Source organism: Alnus glutinosa, chromosome 10, assembly GCF_958979055.1.
Source record: "Alnus glutinosa chromosome 10, dhAlnGlut1.1, whole genome shotgun sequence".
Lineage (NCBI taxonomy): Eukaryota > Viridiplantae > Streptophyta > Magnoliopsida > Fagales > Betulaceae > Alnus > Alnus glutinosa.
The window spans coordinates 14,962,314-14,980,463 of record NC_084895.1 but is presented as its reverse complement, the minus strand read 5'-3'; the positions used below and the strand labels follow the sequence as shown (position 1 = coordinate 14,980,463).

The 18,150-nt window shown below is 33.4% G+C and overlaps 2 protein-coding genes across 2 annotated transcripts; both read left to right on the top strand.

Annotated features, from left to right (window-relative positions):
- The first annotated feature begins 1,984 nt into the window (after positions 1-1,984).
- Positions 1,985-9,496, top strand: LOC133879725 (3-phosphoinositide-dependent protein kinase 1). The gene is made up of 11 exons (XM_062318439.1): positions 1,985-2,605; positions 3,904-4,084; positions 4,260-4,312; positions 4,669-4,770; positions 4,839-4,947; positions 5,033-5,111; positions 5,338-5,503; positions 7,195-7,329; positions 7,470-7,636; positions 8,469-8,691; positions 9,062-9,496. Exons 1-11 carry the CDS (start codon positions 2,435-2,437, stop codon positions 9,143-9,145), a joined length of 1,470 nt encoding a protein of 489 aa, XP_062174423.1. The 5' UTR covers positions 1,985-2,434; the 3' UTR covers positions 9,146-9,496.
- Positions 9,497-13,094: 3,598 nt separating this feature from the next.
- On the top strand, positions 13,095-17,130 carry LOC133879726 (bark storage protein A-like). The gene is made up of 6 exons (XM_062318440.1): positions 13,095-13,327; positions 13,428-13,495; positions 14,355-14,510; positions 14,595-14,804; positions 15,787-15,963; positions 16,804-17,130. The coding sequence occupies exons 1-6, from the start codon at positions 13,102-13,104 to the stop codon at positions 16,957-16,959; spliced, it is 993 nt and encodes a 330-aa protein (XP_062174424.1). The 5' UTR covers positions 13,095-13,101; the 3' UTR covers positions 16,960-17,130.
- The last annotated feature ends 1,020 nt before the right edge of the window (positions 17,131-18,150 follow it).

Below are 18,150 nucleotides of genomic sequence, written 5' to 3'. Positions count from 1 at the left end.
ATTTTTTTTTTTTTTTTTGTTAAAAAAATTTATCCATTCACCTTATCTATAATAAGAGAGAGAGAGAGCTAACAATAATGGAAGAGGCTAGCCCATAAGCCCATAAACCCAATCAGTCCACAAAAAACAAGTTTGAGTATATTTATTAATGAATTCTAGGATTTTTTTTTTTTTTTAAAAAAATTAGAATTAAAAAAGTGTGATAATGTAATATAAAGTGAAAAAACAGTTTTGTCGTATTTCAATTATTTGTTTATAAACAAATAAAAAAATAAAATAAAATAAAATAAAAAAAGAAAGGAAAGAACTTTTTAGCCACCCATTCATTGTCCAAGGAAAAAAAAAGTGAGAAGAAAAGCAACATGTTATTGTACTTTGCTAAAAAAAAGGCACTGGAAATACGTATCTTCAATCAACACGTGTTCCATTGTGAGTGTACAATCTCTGAACATCTGAACCGTTTGACCACCTCGATTTTACTTCTCCCAAACTCTCCTTCCCGTTGAACTGCCAGGATCCCACACCGGTTGCCCACGTCTTCCCCTTTAAAGCAAAGGGTGCAGCTTCTCCTACATTCTTCCTGCATATCACCTTCTGTCATTTTTTTTATTATTATTATTATTTTTTTAAAAGTGATGTAATTCTTAAAATTATTATAAATCAAAATTTAATAGTGATTTATCATAAATTCAATAATAAATTTAAGAATCATATTAATTTTAAAGGAAAAAAAAATACAAATATGATATGTAGCATTACTTCCTATTTTTTTAATATATCATCTTTTTGTGCTATTATATATATATATATATAACTTTAAGGTAACACATGGCGATGGAAAATTTGTAAAAAAAGAATTCATCAAAATTTGTAAAATAGCATAAATATTTTAGTGTTTAGTTTTCTTTTTCGAATTCATAAGGACATTTTTGTCTTATTAAAAAAAAAGGTATTTTTGTCTTTTTGTTGGTCTTAGGGAGAACATTGACATTTTTTTGATAGTTTGAAGGGTAAATTGACAATTGAATGGTAGTTTGAAGGGGATATGTGTACTTTTTCCTTATTTTTTCGTATGTAAAAGAAAAAAAAAAAATACTTACAACAGCAAATCTAGCATGGTGCTTTAAAAAAAAATAAATTATATTTTTCTTAGAAAATAATATTATACAAACAAAATAATCTTATAAAGAAAATCTTATGCAATATATATTATATATGATCAAGATGTTCTATATGTTTTAAGATGATTATAGAGTTCTGTGTTCCAAAAAAAAAAAAAAAAAAGATGATTATAGAGTAAAATTTTTAAAATTTCATTAACCGAATTATAATGGTATATGAGAAATTTTAAAAATAAAGAATATTAAAATAAAAACATCTAAACCATTCAATTTTAAAAAAAATGCTAAGTATATAATTCCTTTACAACTTTTTAACCTATGTCGGCATATGATTGGAGGGTATTACATCATATTTTTTTTTGGAAAATTACATTTAAAATTTTTAATTTACCACGCAATTTGTAATGTCCTACCAATATTTTCAATTTGGTTAATGTACCATACTAATTTATCATTGGCTATGCAATGTCTCTCTTCTGCGATTGAAAATAGCAAAAATATACGAATTAAAATAATTTTTATTTTTAAGAAATGAAAAAGACAAAAAAAAAAAAAAAAAAAAAGGGCATTACTTTGGTCTTTAAATTATTAAAGAAATGAAAATGTCCTACCATATGCTAACACGTGTCAATAAATTATTAAAGAGTAATAGCTGTATCATTAATCTTAATTACAAATATTATTACATCTAAACCTATGTACAAATAATTACAATCCAGTAATCCACCATTTTCTTTTATAAAATCACTCTTGATTATTGTACAAAAAAATTTATTCACTAAATATACAATAAAATGCAAGATTTTTTTTTTCCCCCTTGACATGGCTCCCAATCATATGGAGCAATGAGCATCAACATCATCCCTACCTTCATTCCTCTCTTTTATAGGTGTAGAGAATCATTCAGTCCCATGTGCCACTCTCTTCTCTTCAATCCCCATACCTTCCTCTCCTCCATCAAAAATAATACCAATCCACTCTCTCTCTCTCCCCTCCCCCCCCATCATCCATTATACTTTCTAGGGTTCTGAAAATTGACATCCAAAGCAAAAGCTAATTTGCCAAAAGCTGATCATCTTCAGCTATACACACACATACCCATATACATATAATTATATATAACCCCCAATAAGGGAAACCCCACCTTTTCTTTTTCTTTTTCAGAGAATAATATCAAACAGAGGAGTCTCTCTGTGTTCCATTGGTCTCAGCTCTGCTCCCAATTTTTTTTGGTTCTAAACAGAGGGAGAGAGAATGTGGGTTTAGAGAGAGAATATGTAGACAATTCTGTAGACAGAGATAGAGAGAGAGAGATGTTGGCAATGGAGAAAGATTTTGATTCCAAGTTGAAAATTCAGGGGAGTTCTTCCAATGGTCGGAGTGTGCAGAGATCCAAGAGCTTCGCTTTTAGGGCACCTCAAGAGAATTTCTCTGTTCAGGATTTTGAGTTGGGCAAGATCTATGGCGTTGGTTCCTATTCCAAGGTTTACATATATATAATTTTTTCTCCATTTTCATTTTGCAAATTATGGTGGTTTTTATGGTTTAGATTTTGTTCCTTTGTCTTTTTCGTTATCTTGGTTGTGTCGGTTTGTTATGTTTTTTTTTTTTTTTTGTAGATTGTTGGGTTTTGACGGTTTGGTGGTATGGAGTATCTGATGGTGTATGAATGATGATACATTAATATTAGTTTTTTTTTTTTGTCCCTTTTTTTATATGATAAAAACTCATGATTCGTCTATTTTGGTTTGTTTATACATGGGCAGTAATTCTCCAATGATGATCAGTGGGTATTGTGCAATAAAATCATTTGTGGGGTTTTAATGGCATTTTTATAGCGGTTTAGATTGATATGTTAAATATGCATTATTCTGAATTATAGAAACCCAGGTTTGATAAATTGGGTTCTGAAATGGAGATGTGATGGAACACTGGATTTCATTTCAATGCCTCTTTCATTGGTTGCTGAGGAATCTGACCAATGGTCTTTTTTCTTTCTTTCTTTCTTTCAATGCCTCTTTCATTGGTTGCTGAGGAATCTGACCAATGATCTTTTAATTTTAAATTATGTTGGAACTTTATATTGGTGCTTTGTTGTTTCCAGAAAATGAAAAAAATGCGGCTCTTCCAAGATTCAAAATTTGCATTATCACTCTCTACCCCCTCTCACCCCAAATAAGAAAAAAGAGAGAATTTTTATCAATTGAGTTCATTTGTGCATTCTTGAGACAACATGGCCTGTTTGAATTGGTGGAGTTTCTCACCATTACTTCTATAAGTTTAAGCCTATACCAAAAATAAAATAAAATTAAGGATTTGAAAAAGAAGCAGACTGTTATTATGATGAACAGCGACTGTGTCACTATGTCTAAGAGCTTTGTGAAGCCCAAGTCAAATTATTTTCTTATGCAACTTTCCTCTTATTGTGCTAATCAATGTGTACCATTGAAGTGTTTTATGTGACATATCATGGTGATTTTCAGTTGGTAGACAGTATGGATTGACTATCCATTTCACCTGAAGGTTTCTTGGCTCTGCCGGATATATTTACTCAAACTGTTCTAGTTTTTGTTTGATTGGCCTGCCGGGTTTTACCCAAAATTCAGCCTTTCCATCTGTGTGATTAAACCCAATGTCATACGCATTATTGTACATGCAAGAAAACAATACATATGTTATGCGTGGGGCTCATAGTTGCCGCTTCATGTCAGTTTTACACTGTGTAGTTATTGATTTATTTATATTGAATTGTCTCTGAACATCAAATAAATGATACTAACAGGTTGTTAGGGCAAAGAAGAAGGAGACAGGAATTGTGTATGCATTGAAGATCATGGACAAAAAGTTCATCACCAAAGAAAATAAAACAGCTTATGTGAAGTTGGAACGCATTGTGCTTGATCAATTGGATCATCCTGGCATAGTGCGGCTATTTTTTACATTTCAAGATACCTTTTCACTGTGTAGGTATTCTTAGTGTAATTTGTTCTTAGTTTTTGATGTCTTTAATACTTCCTTTGGCTTCCACTTCATTTGTACTGGTGTTCTTTATGTGCTCTTTGTTATTTGTTATGTTTTTTGGGTTTTGCCTTATTCGGATTATTATTTGATACTGGTTTGTTTTACTATATCGTGAAGACATGGCACTTGAATCCTGTGAAGGTGGAGAGCTTTTTGATCAAATAACCAGGGTAAGTTTATAAGAAACTTAATGGCATACATCCATTGCAGAAATATATCTGATTTGTTCAGACAAAAATCATTTGGCCACTTTTTTCATGAGGTAGATAGTTATATTTTATCAGGTGATCTTTGGTACTTGATCAGATATCAATAAATATGGTGAATTTGTATCTATTTCCTAAATTACTTGTAATGTTTCCATCATTTAAATGTTGAATGATGCTAGGTGTTTCTCTTTTTATGTCTCTCATACTAAAAGAGGATGTGATTTTGAATTCTAATCTGTTATTACGTTTCTAGTATGTAGTGTTGCCTTTTAGCTTGTCATTGTACAGAATCCACTATCAGTTACTTGTATCTGCAGAAAGGCCGTTTGTCAGAGGATGAAGCTCGCTTCTATGCAGCAGAAGTTGTGGATGCACTTGAATACATACATAGTCTAGGCTTGATACATCGTGATATTAAGGTATTTCCTAGCTCTCATGCACCATTTCATTGGTAGATGAATTATTCTAAAAGTTTCTCAAATGGCAGCCCGAGAACTTGCTGCTTACTGCAGAAGGACATATTAAAATTGCCGATTTTGGGAGTGTAAAGCCTATGCAGGATAGCCGAATTACAGTCCTTCCTAACGCTACATCAGGTTAGATTAAATCTTGTCATGTGGAAGCTGTCAAATTGTACTTTTGAGAGAGAGATTAAAAATGTTCAGTTGATGGCTTGTCCAGATGATAAGGCTTGTACGTTTGTGGGGACAGCTGCATATGTTCCTCCAGAAGTTCTCAATTCTTCTCCTGCAACTTTCGGGTGAGTGACTATTTTTTCAATTAAGCCACACATTTATATTAGACTGCATTATTATTGCAATTAATACTAAATACTGAAGCTTAGTTTTCTACTTATTTATTTATTTATTCTGAAGCAATACCTGGTTCTCCTACTTCACCTTGTTCGTTCTTTTTTTTTTTTGGTTAAATTTGTACTGCATACGTAGGATAACTTCCTTTTGCCTTTTTTGAACATATCAAAACAGAAATGACCTCTGGGCACTTGGCTGCACCTTGTACCAAATGCTTTCAGGGACCTCTCCTTTCAAAGATGCAAGTGAATGGCTCATTTTCCAAAGAATTATAGCCAGAGATATTAGATTTCCTGACTATTTTTCAGAGGAGGCAAGAGATCTCATTGACCGGTTATTGGTAAGCTAAAACCTTAACTGTGGTAGCTTGAGTGTTTGTGTAAGCATGCTATGATTGTATATGTTAAACTACTACTGTTCTCTTAAATATTGTTTTTTCCCCTTATCTATGGAACTTTTTTTCTTTGCTATTCGTCAAAAAATTGATTACAAACATTGGCGAGGTAAAAGCACAAATTAGACTTGGACCGTGTTATTATGATGGGTTTTCAGCTATAACTGTGCTATAGGACGATCTCATGTTGGCACAGGATTGAAGGCATATGGTTTGCTATTCTGTTCGAGGGAAGAGATACCTAGCTGTCTGCCATTTTTGACACAAGCTTGTAACCTGTGCAATGCACGGGTTGTTTTTAAAAGGTTCTTTTTTGTTTTAATTTTTGTTTTTCATTTTAAGATTTTAATTTAGAGAAAATAACATAAGTAATTTACTTCATAATTAACATTTTCAATCTTACGAAGTCTATTGTTAAGGGCGATAGCAGTTTCTTAATAAGTAAATATTTAGGGTACGTTTGGTACGCAGATTAGAGTCACGAATGGAATAGCTATTCTTGCAGAATAGCCAAGAATAGCCATTCCATCTGTTTGGTTAGTATCTTACTCCTGGGAATAGCTAGGGTTTTGGGGCTACATGATTGAACTCCAAGATCTGAAATCAGCCTTTGAAGGGAAATTGCAAGGATTAAACAAATTGTAGAAGCCAATGACAACGTGATTTTGTTATCTTGGATATTTTAGTAATTTTGGTACAATTCCAATGAGAGCATATGTATTGTCACCAAACTAAGGAATAGGAATAGTCATTTCATTCTACATTCTCTCATTCCCAGTAACAACTATTCATTTTTTTAATGAAATTGCCATTTTGCATACCAAACGTACCCTTAACAACAAAGAGATTTGAGTCCAAACCAAAAGTTTAATGCCCAGTAGAAACAACCCTTTAAAACCTTGGCTTTATTTAATTGCCACTTGTCACAATTCTGTTTGAACAGTGAATAAGTGTAATGATGTGATAAGTGTGTGGATTTTAAGGTTCATTACAACGAAAATTGGGGAAACTTTAACGTATGAGAAAATTATGACTGACCCCATAATTTAGAGAGTTGATTGCTTAAATTTAAATCATATGGTAGACATTGTAATCGACCTTATAGTTGAGGGTCATAAAATGCAGTTTATCCTAATCATTTCGTCCATATATGTGTTTGAAGTACAAAGATATTCATTCTACCAGGATAAAAAAAAGGCCAGCGGGACAAGTACAGGCCGTATTGATCTTTAATGAGAACTGTAGAGAACGATCCCACTTATCTCCTGGAAAGTGGAAGGTCCTTCCCTTTGCATGGTGATATGTTTTACTGACTGAATTTCATCCTTCTGCTATTAGTGAACCAGGAGGTCCAAATAAAACCAGAATCTAGATAACTTATAGTGTCCAATTGCTTTTATGAGAAGAAGTCATCTTTATTTATATAAAAAAATCTTCTAAGTCTTTTTTAATTAATTAAGTTATCCTCCATGAGGAAACAACAACAGAGATACACATTCTGACAACAGATCTATGCTTATAGATAGGATGATTTCTTTTTTTCTTATGTGATATCAATTACATGTGATACAATGTTTTATTTGATATTGCTTCATTAAGTGTATAACTGCCCTTAAACAGCTACAACCATGATGCAGGATTTAGATCCCAGCAGAAGACCAGGTGCTGGACCTGATGGTTATGCGGTACTCAAGATGCACCCATTTTTTAGGGGAGTTGACTGGAAGAATTTAAGAGGACAAACCCCTCCAAAACTTGCTCTGGAACCAGGGGTATGGCTTCCATTGTGTGTGAAAACTTCAATTTAAAAAGAAATATCTCTCTTCCCAAGCATCCCTGCCTTTATTTGGCCGTATAATTTTTAGAAAGTTTTTTGTTTACATAATTCTGATATTTTTCTTATAATTTTAAGGTTCAATCAAGTGAGGGTGATGATGTTCAGAATTCATCATGGAACCTTTCACACATCGGGGATGGTTCAGCAAGACAAGCTGATGTGAATTCTGGTGCTGCATCATCATCTGAAGGATCTGCCCATATAACTAGGCTTGCTTCAATTGATTCGTTTGATTCAAAGTGGTATAGTCTCAATGCCTTTTGCTTTGTTTGGGTGTAACATCAACCCATGTTTTACTGTTACAGAAAACCTGTGAGTCTCTGATGTTCCATTCTATCTGTTGTGAGTTTGAAACCCTTGAGAGGTTGTGATTGTTATCTTGTTGTGCTTGTTGCTTGGAAGGAGCCTCAAAGGTTCTTATGCCTAAGATGGCGGTTGGACCTGATATTAAGTACACTATCCATTTGATTCGGAATTGGTTCTTTTGAAGGATGCCTTGTAGTATTTATACACTTTGCAGATGAATTTTCAAATTTCTTGGTTTTCTAATAATTTCCAAGTTTTTGTAGAAGGAAATATGAGGAAGATTGTCTTGAAATTTTATAAGAGGCTTGGGTTTTAAACTTTTGACTCTCTAAAGTTAGCGTTTAGACTGTTGATTTCCTTCAGTAAACATGCTCGGGAGAAGTTGTATAGTACAATTTTCTGTACTGAAAGAAAGATCTTGGTTGGAGCTCTCCATTTAATATCTTCCTAGTTATATAGAACATTTTGCTGTGCTGAAAGAGAGAAAGGTCTTGGTTGGAGCTATCCAACAAATACACCGTTAGAATCTTCCTCTTAGGAAGGACTATTGGCTAATTTCTCTAGAAATTGGGCTGAAAGAATTGTTTTTTGTCGACGTTTTGGATTCTTGAGAAGTGCGTGGGGCTGAAATTCAGAGTTTTAAATATGTAGCATTTGTAGTTTTTAAGCTTGGCCACCCGCATCAGTTTTTTTGTTAGTATTTGTATGTATGCCCGCTGGGTCACTTGTGGCAGGCATATCTAATCTGTATGCTTACCATGTTAACAGGCAACAGTTCCTGGATCCTGGGGAATCTGTTCTTATGATCTCAATGGTGAAGAAAATACAGAAATTAAGTAGCAAGAAGGTGCAGCTTATCCTCACCAACAAGCCCAAATTGATCTATGTGGACCCTTCAAAACTGATTGTAAAGGGAAACATAATTTGGTCAGACAATCCTAATGACCTCAGCGTCCAAGTCACAAGTCCTTCACATTTCAAGATTTGCACAGTACGCACTCTCTACTCCATGCTCTATCATAATCAGGGATTCAGGGGCATATTTCATTTTCACTCAACCCCCTAAAAAACCCTATGCTGCCCTGAAATTAATAGCAAAAAGTTAATCTTAGCAGTAGACAATCGGAGTGGGCCTTGTCATGGTATTTGAAATGTTGCAGTAGTCTTCTCCAATATGTCTTATGATACCACTAGTCTTTAGTCAGTTCTAGTGATTTTCATTAGCATGACAAATCGATGCTATGATTGGTTGTTGCCGTAAACTTTGAATTAAAAAAGAAAAAGAAAAAGAAAAAGTAAAATGGTTTTACTCCTTCCTCTGTTGCATCTCTTTTTCTGATTCAAGCTTACGTTATGTTCAGCCAAAAAAGGTGATGTCATTCGAGGATGCAAAACAAAGAGCATGGCAGTGGAAAAAGGCTATTGAAGGACTTCAAAACCGGTAAAATCTGTTCGTGATTTTTACAATACATTCTTTGGATGTTATGATTTTGTAGAGCAACATGGTGATTCTCCAGCATTTGACACCCCTGAGAATTATTTATTGAATGAAAGAGATTCGGGTTGCATATTCGGTTCTTCCAAGGTGCAAAGCTGGCCCCCAAAAAATTCCCCTCCTCTCACTGCTTAAATCTGAGTTTGTGACGAGGGTTTTCCATAATTTTTCATGCATTTTGTGGTGTAATCTGTACAATGTGAAGTTGTAACTGTAGGGCTTTTAGGGGGGCTGGGTTCATCCCTTGTTCACTGTAAGAAAAGGACAATACATAAAATGAAATTTTCTTTTTGTGGAATCATTTCGGTATGACAGCAATCTTGAGACTTCCATTTGGTTTTCTTAGCATTTCTTATACATGTGGTTTGCTTCAAGTGGTGAATGGACCGGCTGATGCTTTCCATAAATTGAAAGTAGAAAGAGTTCTTGGCCTGACCCTTGAGAGTTTTAAATCAGTTGCTTGAGAGTTTGATTGATTGACCTTTGTTTGTCCAGAGTTCTGATCTGTAATTTCTCTCTCTTTTTCCAATTACATGCTTTTGCATTACGTTTCTATAAGTGTAGGTACCTTCTCAAAATGCCATGTTTATTTAATTAATCTTGAATGTAGAAGGTAGATCATGGATGGGTATCAGATGATGACTCCAATGAAGGTGGTTGTCATGGATGGGTGGATTCTGTGGGGTTTATATGTTGGTACCAGAAAAAGAGTTGGTTTTAGATTGTTTTGCTTTTGATATTATTTTAAGTTGTAAAAAATAGTCGTCATCTAATGTTGTTGGGGGATGACCAAAAAGGAGAACTCTTTAAGAATTAAGATGATCTCTTTCTCTTTTGACTGTAATAAAGTGATTATACTTCAAAGGTCAAAAGATGGAACCCAAGCATAAAGCAAGTAAGCAAGGTGCTTTTAGGTTCCTTAATGGAGCAATTCAATACTTTTTATTAGATTAACGACTGCAGTTGCTACAGTTTCTTTGACTAAGGGAGATTTTTTTTTTTAATTAATTTTTTATTTTTTTATTTTTCAATAGGGAGAAAGTACACATAACTCATTTAAACTAGCACTTCATTTTTTTGGTAGTTTGAGGAAGAATATTGACACAATTGGTAGTTTGAAGAGGATATTGACAATTGATTTGTAGTTTGAAGGGGATCTGTGTACTTTTTCATATATATATATATATATATATATATATATATATGTATATGAAATTTGAATCTTTTATGGATGGGTAGTTCTTAATTTCCAACCGTCGATATTTTTCAAGCACATATAATATGCAAGAAAATATGACAGAAGGCATCTGAACTTCAAATAAAAAACATTAAGGGACAGCTTCACTTAAGGGTATCAAACTTTTACCATTTTTGACAGAAGGCATCTGAACTTCAAAACGTCTAAATTTAGGGTATTCATTTTTCAAAAAGTCTCAATTAGGAGTCCTTCATTAGGATTTGTCGTTAAATCTTATCAAAATTTTCAAAATACTCATCTTTTTTAGGGAAAAAGAAAAAAGAAAAAAAATTGCTAAAATATAGGTGTTGGTTAGAATTTAATGGAATTTGTAAAAATGCCCATGCTTAAATCTTTGAAATTTTCTATATTTTTTATTTTTATTTTTTTTTAAAAAAATAAACACAAGAATATTTTGAGAATTTTGATAGGATTTAACGGTAAATCCTAACAGAAGACCTCTAATTGAGATTTTTTGAAAAATAAATACTCTAAATTTAGACATTTTGAAATTCAGGTACATTCTTTAAAAAGTGTGAAAGTTCGGTACCGTTAAATGAAGTTATCTCTAACATTAATTATTTGGCCTTTTCACTACTATGATAAAATATAGAAGATATCTATCTATATTCTTTACTGATTTATTTAAATGATTTTAATTTACAAGTAATCTCATGGGCGAGGCTCCATCAATGCCGATTGAGCATCGGGTTTATCCCCATACACAAAAAAGAGTGCCTACAAAAAAGAGTGCCTCTCTTTGTTCTTGATGGGGTTGGATGCCACAAAGGTGAAGTAATCCCAAAAGCATATCCTCATTTCCTAAAAGTAGACAACAAGTTTTAAATCTTAATGCAGACAAGATATATCTTATTGCATCCGTCTTTTTGGCAAAATTGTGTATAACTGCGTGCGCATATATATATATATAGCGGCTGAGTTAGGGATGGGCGAGAGGAGGCAAATGACCCTCCTACCTCTCACTAAATATAAATTTTTAAAGCTAATATTTTGTCTAAAAGCCAATAAGCGAATAATATGTACGTGGACTTCAAGACCTAATTTTGTTGTATTCCACGTAATCTCCATGATAGCATTGAGTCATTGTCAACAAGAAAGAATGGCATATAGAGTTAGGGATGGGCGAGAGGAGGCAAATGACCCTCCTAATTCTCACTAAATATAAATTTTTAAAGCTAATATTTTGTCTTAAAGCCAATAAGCGAATAATATGTACGTGGACTTTAAGACCTAATTTTGTTGTATTCCACGTAATCTCCATGGTAGCATTAAGTCATTGTCGACAAGAAAGAATGACATATAAATTATAATTGGAAAGAAAGATAGAAAGAAAGAATGGCATATAAATTATAATTGAAAAGAAAAAAAGAAAGAAAGAAGGGCATATAAACATTACCATGATGACCACATTGCTCATATTCTCATACAACATTTACCAAATTGCTTACCAGATTTTTTTTTTTTTTTTTTTTTTTACATCAAAACAAGTGAACATTGAAACTTGAAAGATACATTAGATATTTTAAAAGATAGGCGAGGTTAACAAAGCTGGAATCTTACCAAAATTATATATTTTAAATCAATTTTTAGTTATATTCATTGATATTTTTAATGTTTTGTTTTTTAATCTTGCCCTTGTAATCCACGATCCTAATTCTGCCGCAGTGGCATGGAGTTAAATATTTAAATTTTTCGGCCTAAAAATTAAGCCCGACCCTATCAAAATCAGACGTGACCTATAGTTAATACTTTGGTCCCACCAATAGCTTTTCTTCTATGTACAAAATAACAAATCAATAATAATCACATGTATTAAATTTAATTCAAAATTTGTTAGAGCTTTTTTAGTATTTTTTTTGGTATTTATATAAATGTAATAAAAAAATAAAAAAATTGCATTTATGTCATTCAGAAGGACATAAATATATATTTTTATTACATTTATGTTCTTTCATATAGACACTAAAAAAGCATTAAAAAAAACTCTAGCATTTCTCGAGTATGTATACAAACATCATGGGAAAAGGGAGGGAATAGCCGAAAGCAGGAGGAAGTTTAAAAATAGAAAAATGATAAAATTACAACTTTTATACAACCATCTTACAACCTCAAGACACATAGGATGAATCTTATATCTGAAATCCATATGCAGGGTCCCACTCCATACGTCTTGGTTGTGAAATAATTGAGTAATATATGGCTTGTTTGTTAAGTGTCGAAACATAACAGAGTAGTGGTTACTACTATACATGTACTTTTTTTTTTTTTTTTTTTTTTTTCACTTTTTCAAATTTTCAATAATAATCAACATCAAAATATTCATACTTTTTTCACTTTTTATATTACATCAATAATTTTTTTATTATTATTCAAATAAAAAAAGTTCACTATAATACAAATTTTTTTTCACTTTTTTATACAAATTCCTTTTATTTTATATCACATCATCACTTTTTATTAATTTTATAACTAAGAACCCACTACTCTGTTTTGTTCTAGGCAAAACAAACCCATTGATTGTGAATGACTCCCTTCCTTAAAAATAACATATTCCAAAAATATTATGGCTGTATTGGCTGGCAGTTCTGACGAACTTTACTATAAAGGGTACGTTTTTTATTTTTGAATTTTTTATATTCTAAATAACCATGGCTGCAAAACTAATGAGAAAATGGCTGGTTTTAGTTTGCTTGCTAGTTGTTCCAGCATTTTCTTTTCCATTAAAAAGGTGGAATTCTTTAAATGTGATCAAAGAAATTAACCGCAAAGGGCCTTATCTGGGTCTGGTTACTGTGTATCCACCTGAAGAGAAAGCATTTTTCGCTACTGGGACTTTTAAGCCTCACAGGACTCACCCTTTTGTGGATTTGTCAGGTTTGGGTTTTCTCCCTCTAGCTGTGTAATTTGTTGAATTTATATATAGTTTATGTAGAAAAATTATTGTGTTGAAAAAAAAGATGAGTTGGGATTGCAGGCCGGCGATTTCGGGTGGGAAAGATCCATGAGAAGAAAGTCATCTTCGTGAGATGTGGAATTGGAATGGTAAATATAGATTTAACCTTTTCACTTTCTGTTGATGGCAGATGCAGCAAATATCAGCTTTTCTCATTTCTTTGTCTGTTTGCCATAGTCATAGATATTGCATGTTGTCCAAATGGCACTTTTACCTGCATAGGATGACCATGAATACCAGCACAAACAGTTTGATTTTTCAATTTCACAGTAAACAAATTCTCTCTGTATGCTTTAATTTTCACCTTACAGTCTGTCATACCGGTTTTATATTAAGAAGATGAAATATAGCCAACATAGAATAGGTGGTTTATAGAGATATTCATGGGTGTTAAGTCTCACATTGCTTATTTACTAGGTAGAACTGGGTTTTATAAATAATTATAGGAAAGTTCCAAATTAACTAGTTCTTTTTGCATGATAGCGCAAATGTGACTATCGCTTTTCCTGGGTCGTTGTAAATGGTATTAAAGCCACTTACTAACGTCATGTGATACTGGAACACTGCATAGTGTGGCCCTAACAAGAATGTTAAGAGTTTAATTAGGAGGGGAGATTGCAACAACTCCGAGTCCTCACATATTAGGACGATCTATATGGGAGATTTATAAATTCCCTCATGAGTGTTAAGTAACGTATATTTTATTTATTGGGTGAAACTGAGCAATATAAGTACTCTAAGGAAGCTCAAAATTGCGTAGTCATTTTGGGGTACTGCTACATAGTCGTTATTGCTGAAAGAATATGGAAACTCCACATTGATTAGTTATTTTGACATTACAACACATATGTAGCGAACGTTTTACCTAGATCGTTACGTAGTCGTGCTTGCTTGCTGAATGAAGAGTCTCACCCCCAACCTAATTCAATGTGGTGTTGGCTCAACCAGGTAAATGCTGCTGCAGCAACTCAACAGATGCTGGATCTATTTGACATACAAGGCATTGTCCATTTCGGCATTGCTGGGAATGTAAATGATTCTCTGTCCATTGGAGATGTTTCCATTCCCAAACAATTTGCTCACACCGGCATTTGGGACTGGCAGGTATTTATATGTCTGAGTTCACTCCATAACTTCAGTCTCTTTTCATGTTTTAGATTTGGTATATGTAAATCTTTTTGTTGACAGAACCCCAACGGAACATTGGACCCTAATGGCATTGCTCACTTGGATGTTGCAAGCTACAACGTACCAAAAGATGAAGGAACTAATTTGTTGGGACGTATTGTATATGGCTCCGAGCAATTCTTCTCCGAGTTGGGGAAGCCCAACACAGCTCGGCTGCTGGTTTGGGCACAAACGACTAAGCATTGGCTTCATCTTGCTGACAACTTGAAGGTATGTGTTACGATACTTGTGTCCCATATGGGTTAAATCTAATATTAACCATGTGTATATAAGTTCTTGGACACTCTTTCCTTGCAAGCCGGTTTTCAAGGGTGAGTTCTACCCAAAATTTATGACTAACATTTCAGGCTTCCTTCTTCTTCTTCTTCTTTTTAGATTATTTTGTCATGGTATCTGTTAGTCTTTCTTCTTGATCGTTTTTCCATCAGTGATGGGGCATTACAGCCTACAAAACAAGGAACCGTTCAAAATCTGACTGTCCTCTTAAGGTTTTATTTATGTTTTGTTTAGAAGTAAAATATTTTTTGTTAAAAAATGTGGCTATTTTTCAGTGTTTGTTTTGTAACCTTGAAAATGGTTCTAAAAACATTTTTGACGTTTGGCTGGTGTGAAAAATCGCCTAATAGTTTATATATTTTCATATAATCAGAGGAACTGTGAGGAAGAGATAGAGACAGGGAAAATGAGAGCGTGTGAACATAGAAGGCCTTCGGGAGTGAGGTTGAGATCCAGTGCAATTTTTTTTCCAAATTGCATGAGCAGGTAATTGTGATCTTGTGAGGCCCACTTGCCCGGGCAATAGTTCGGGCAACTCGAGACTTGCAACGAAAGTAAGGATTCCCAAAAAATTCTTCGATTTCTTCCGGAAGCAGATGATATTCATCTGTTTCTCACATTCCGTAAATGTCCAGGATATTGAGGAATATCCAGAAAGGCATTTAGGGAGCCCCATAGATCCCTCTCATAATTGTGGAATTGCCTGCCTGGGGTGTGGGAGAGCAACGGAAAATAGTTTACACAGATGAAAAGTGTAAATTAGCCATTTTACGCCTCGTGAATGATATTTTTCTTTGTCAACTGAAACATTTTCAAGTTGACCACTATTTTATGATGCACCAAACATTTAAATTAAATAGAAAAAATATTTTTAAGAAAATATTTTATGCACCCTTCAATTTAACAACTGCAACAGATTGAACTGGAACGGTGTGTTAATTCGAGCGTGTGCCTCCCAAGAAAGCCGAAGCTAGTAGTCGGACTGAGGGGCTCAACGGCCAACATCTTTGTGGATAATGCAGCTTACAGGGATTTTCTGGTTCAGACCTTTCTGGTGTCATCAGTAGATATGGAGAGCGCAGCTGTAGTTATGGCAAGTTTCCTAATCACTCTATCTATGTATATACTAATCAGTGTAGTTATGGCAAGTTTCCTAATCATTCTATATACTAATCAGTGTAGTTATGACAAGTTTCCTGAGCCTTTAATTTAAAACAATAGGTTGATATTGCAGTAATTGGAGTTCTCTAAAGGCTAACAAATTCAGGAGGATGTTGATCCATTCAAGCTAGCCTAAGGTCTATTAAATTGACATTTCTTTTTATAGAATGTGATTCTCAGATGCTCTAAGAACATATATTAGTTTAATAAACTGAATTGGAAGAAAGAAATTCCTCAAACATAATTTGGAGGGAAACTTTGTCCATCTTAGGATTAGTTTGCTTGATTGATAAGAATCCACGACAATTACCTGCCCAAGCTAGCAATTTGGGCAGATAAAGTGAGAGATCCCATACGGAACCCACCTGCCTTGATTACAATCAAATCACAATTACAACAAATCTATGAGATTAAATCTCCTAATATATTTTAACAACTGGCCTAACATTGACCTAGATTTATGGCAACTAAGTTGTACTCTTAAGTTAGGATAACATCCAACCTTCCCAAAAGAAAATTATATAAGTTATTAGGTGAACAGGTCCAATTAATATAAGATAATGCCAAAGCCTGCATCTAATCAATGTGAGCTTCTGCAACATCAATGGCAATATCATGCTGTAAAGGTTCTGCACAAGGGAGCTCCATTTTGTTCATTTGAGACAGATTTTAGTTTCTTTTATGAATGGTTATGCATTTTGCACTTAAATAATATGGTAGGGATTTATTATATATAAAGAAATAACTAATAAAGAGTGGTGTTTTTTTTCAGACAAGCTTGTCAAATGGCTTCCCAGTGATAGTCATCAGAGGGCTATCGGATTTAGCAGGAGGACAATCAGGACAGAATGCAATTCGGATATTTGGACCCCTTGCAGCACTGAATACTGCCAAAGTCGTTGTTCAATTTATCAAGGCATTACCCTAACACACTTCTTGAAGAATTGGATCTACTTCACGGTCAAGATTTAAGTTGGTGCATTTAAAGGCATACAATAATTCTTTTTCATTTTAATTTTTAAAAGACGGGTCAATAATGACATTCTGTAAACCGTTACATACACCAATTTTTAATCATAATTATGAAATGGTTAGTATCCATTTTCGAAGTGGACAATAATTGTAAAGTTTGAAACGTGTCTTTTAGATATAAAATATTTTTCATATAGATATTTACCATAAGATTTGGTTATCTTTCTTAGCTCCCTTCACTTACCCTACTTTTTTTTATAAAATAATTCTATATAATACGGACAATCATATTCCACCCTCATCTTATTAGGTTGATGTGACAATGTTCATCAACCTTCGAATTTTTTTTTTGCTGATCCAAAGACTAATGGGTATTGTCATATCAGTCTAATGACAGGTAAGTGTAGTATATAGCATTACTCTTCATATAAATAGGGTATTTAACATGAATGCGTTATCAACTGAAAATGAAAAAAAAGAAAAACTTCAATTGATTATATATATATACATAAGCATTCTTAAACAAGGAAATGACAAGTGACATATGTAAAAAATTGTAATGAAATATAAATTGTGAGAAAAGTGGCAGATGCAAGAGAGAATAGGAATACAAAAAAATTTGGAGTGGTTCAGCCTTAGGGGCTACATTTGGCTTTTATTCAACTTAATCAATTTCAAATACATGCAATATGACCTTATTTACAAGGAAAATGTAGCAGGTAGAATGAATGTAACTAAGGTAATCAATCATATACAAATAGTAAATATTCTAATAAAAAAAAATATCGACCTATTATAGATATTCTAACAAACAGAATTGTTGTCCAAAGGATTTTTTCAATGTCAATCCTTGCACTCAAAAATAGCATCCCTCTGTCATGAAAAGGAGGGGAGAGCAAGCCAAACTCATACTTGAGCCCAAAGTAACTAGGTGGCGCGTTTTCTAAAGCATTTATGCTGTAATTTTTTAATGGTCCAGATTTAACATCAAGTTTTCTATGAGAATAAAAGAAAGTAGAATTAAATCTAGACCGTTAAAAAAATTACAGTAGTTTGTTTTTACAGAAATTTGGTTCTCTAGGAACCAAGTGGTGCATAATTCTACTCAGGTGGATGTGCATTCTCTCTTAAAGCGGTCAAGGTTTAC

Bases quoted from the DNA above. Each gene is read 5' to 3' on its own strand.
- LOC133879725 (XM_062318439.1), top strand. From the start codon at position 2,435: ATGTTGGCAATGGAGAAAGATTTTGATTCCAAGTTGAAAATTCAGGGG. The intron at 4,313-4,668 runs GTAAGTTTATAA...TTGTATCTGCAG, and splicing joins TTTTTGATCAAATAACCAGG to AAAGGCCGTTTGTCAGAGGA. The intron at 5,504-7,194 runs GTAAGCTAAAAC...ACCATGATGCAG, and splicing joins ATCTCATTGACCGGTTATTG to GATTTAGATCCCAGCAGAAG.
- LOC133879726 (XM_062318440.1), top strand. From the start codon at position 13,102: ATGGCTGCAAAACTAATGAGAAAATGGCTGGTTTTAGTTTGCTTGCTA. The intron at 13,328-13,427 runs GTTTGGGTTTTC...TTGGGATTGCAG, and splicing joins CCCTTTTGTGGATTTGTCAG to GCCGGCGATTTCGGGTGGGA. The intron at 14,805-15,786 runs GTATGTGTTACG...CAACTGCAACAG, and splicing joins ATCTTGCTGACAACTTGAAG to ATTGAACTGGAACGGTGTGT.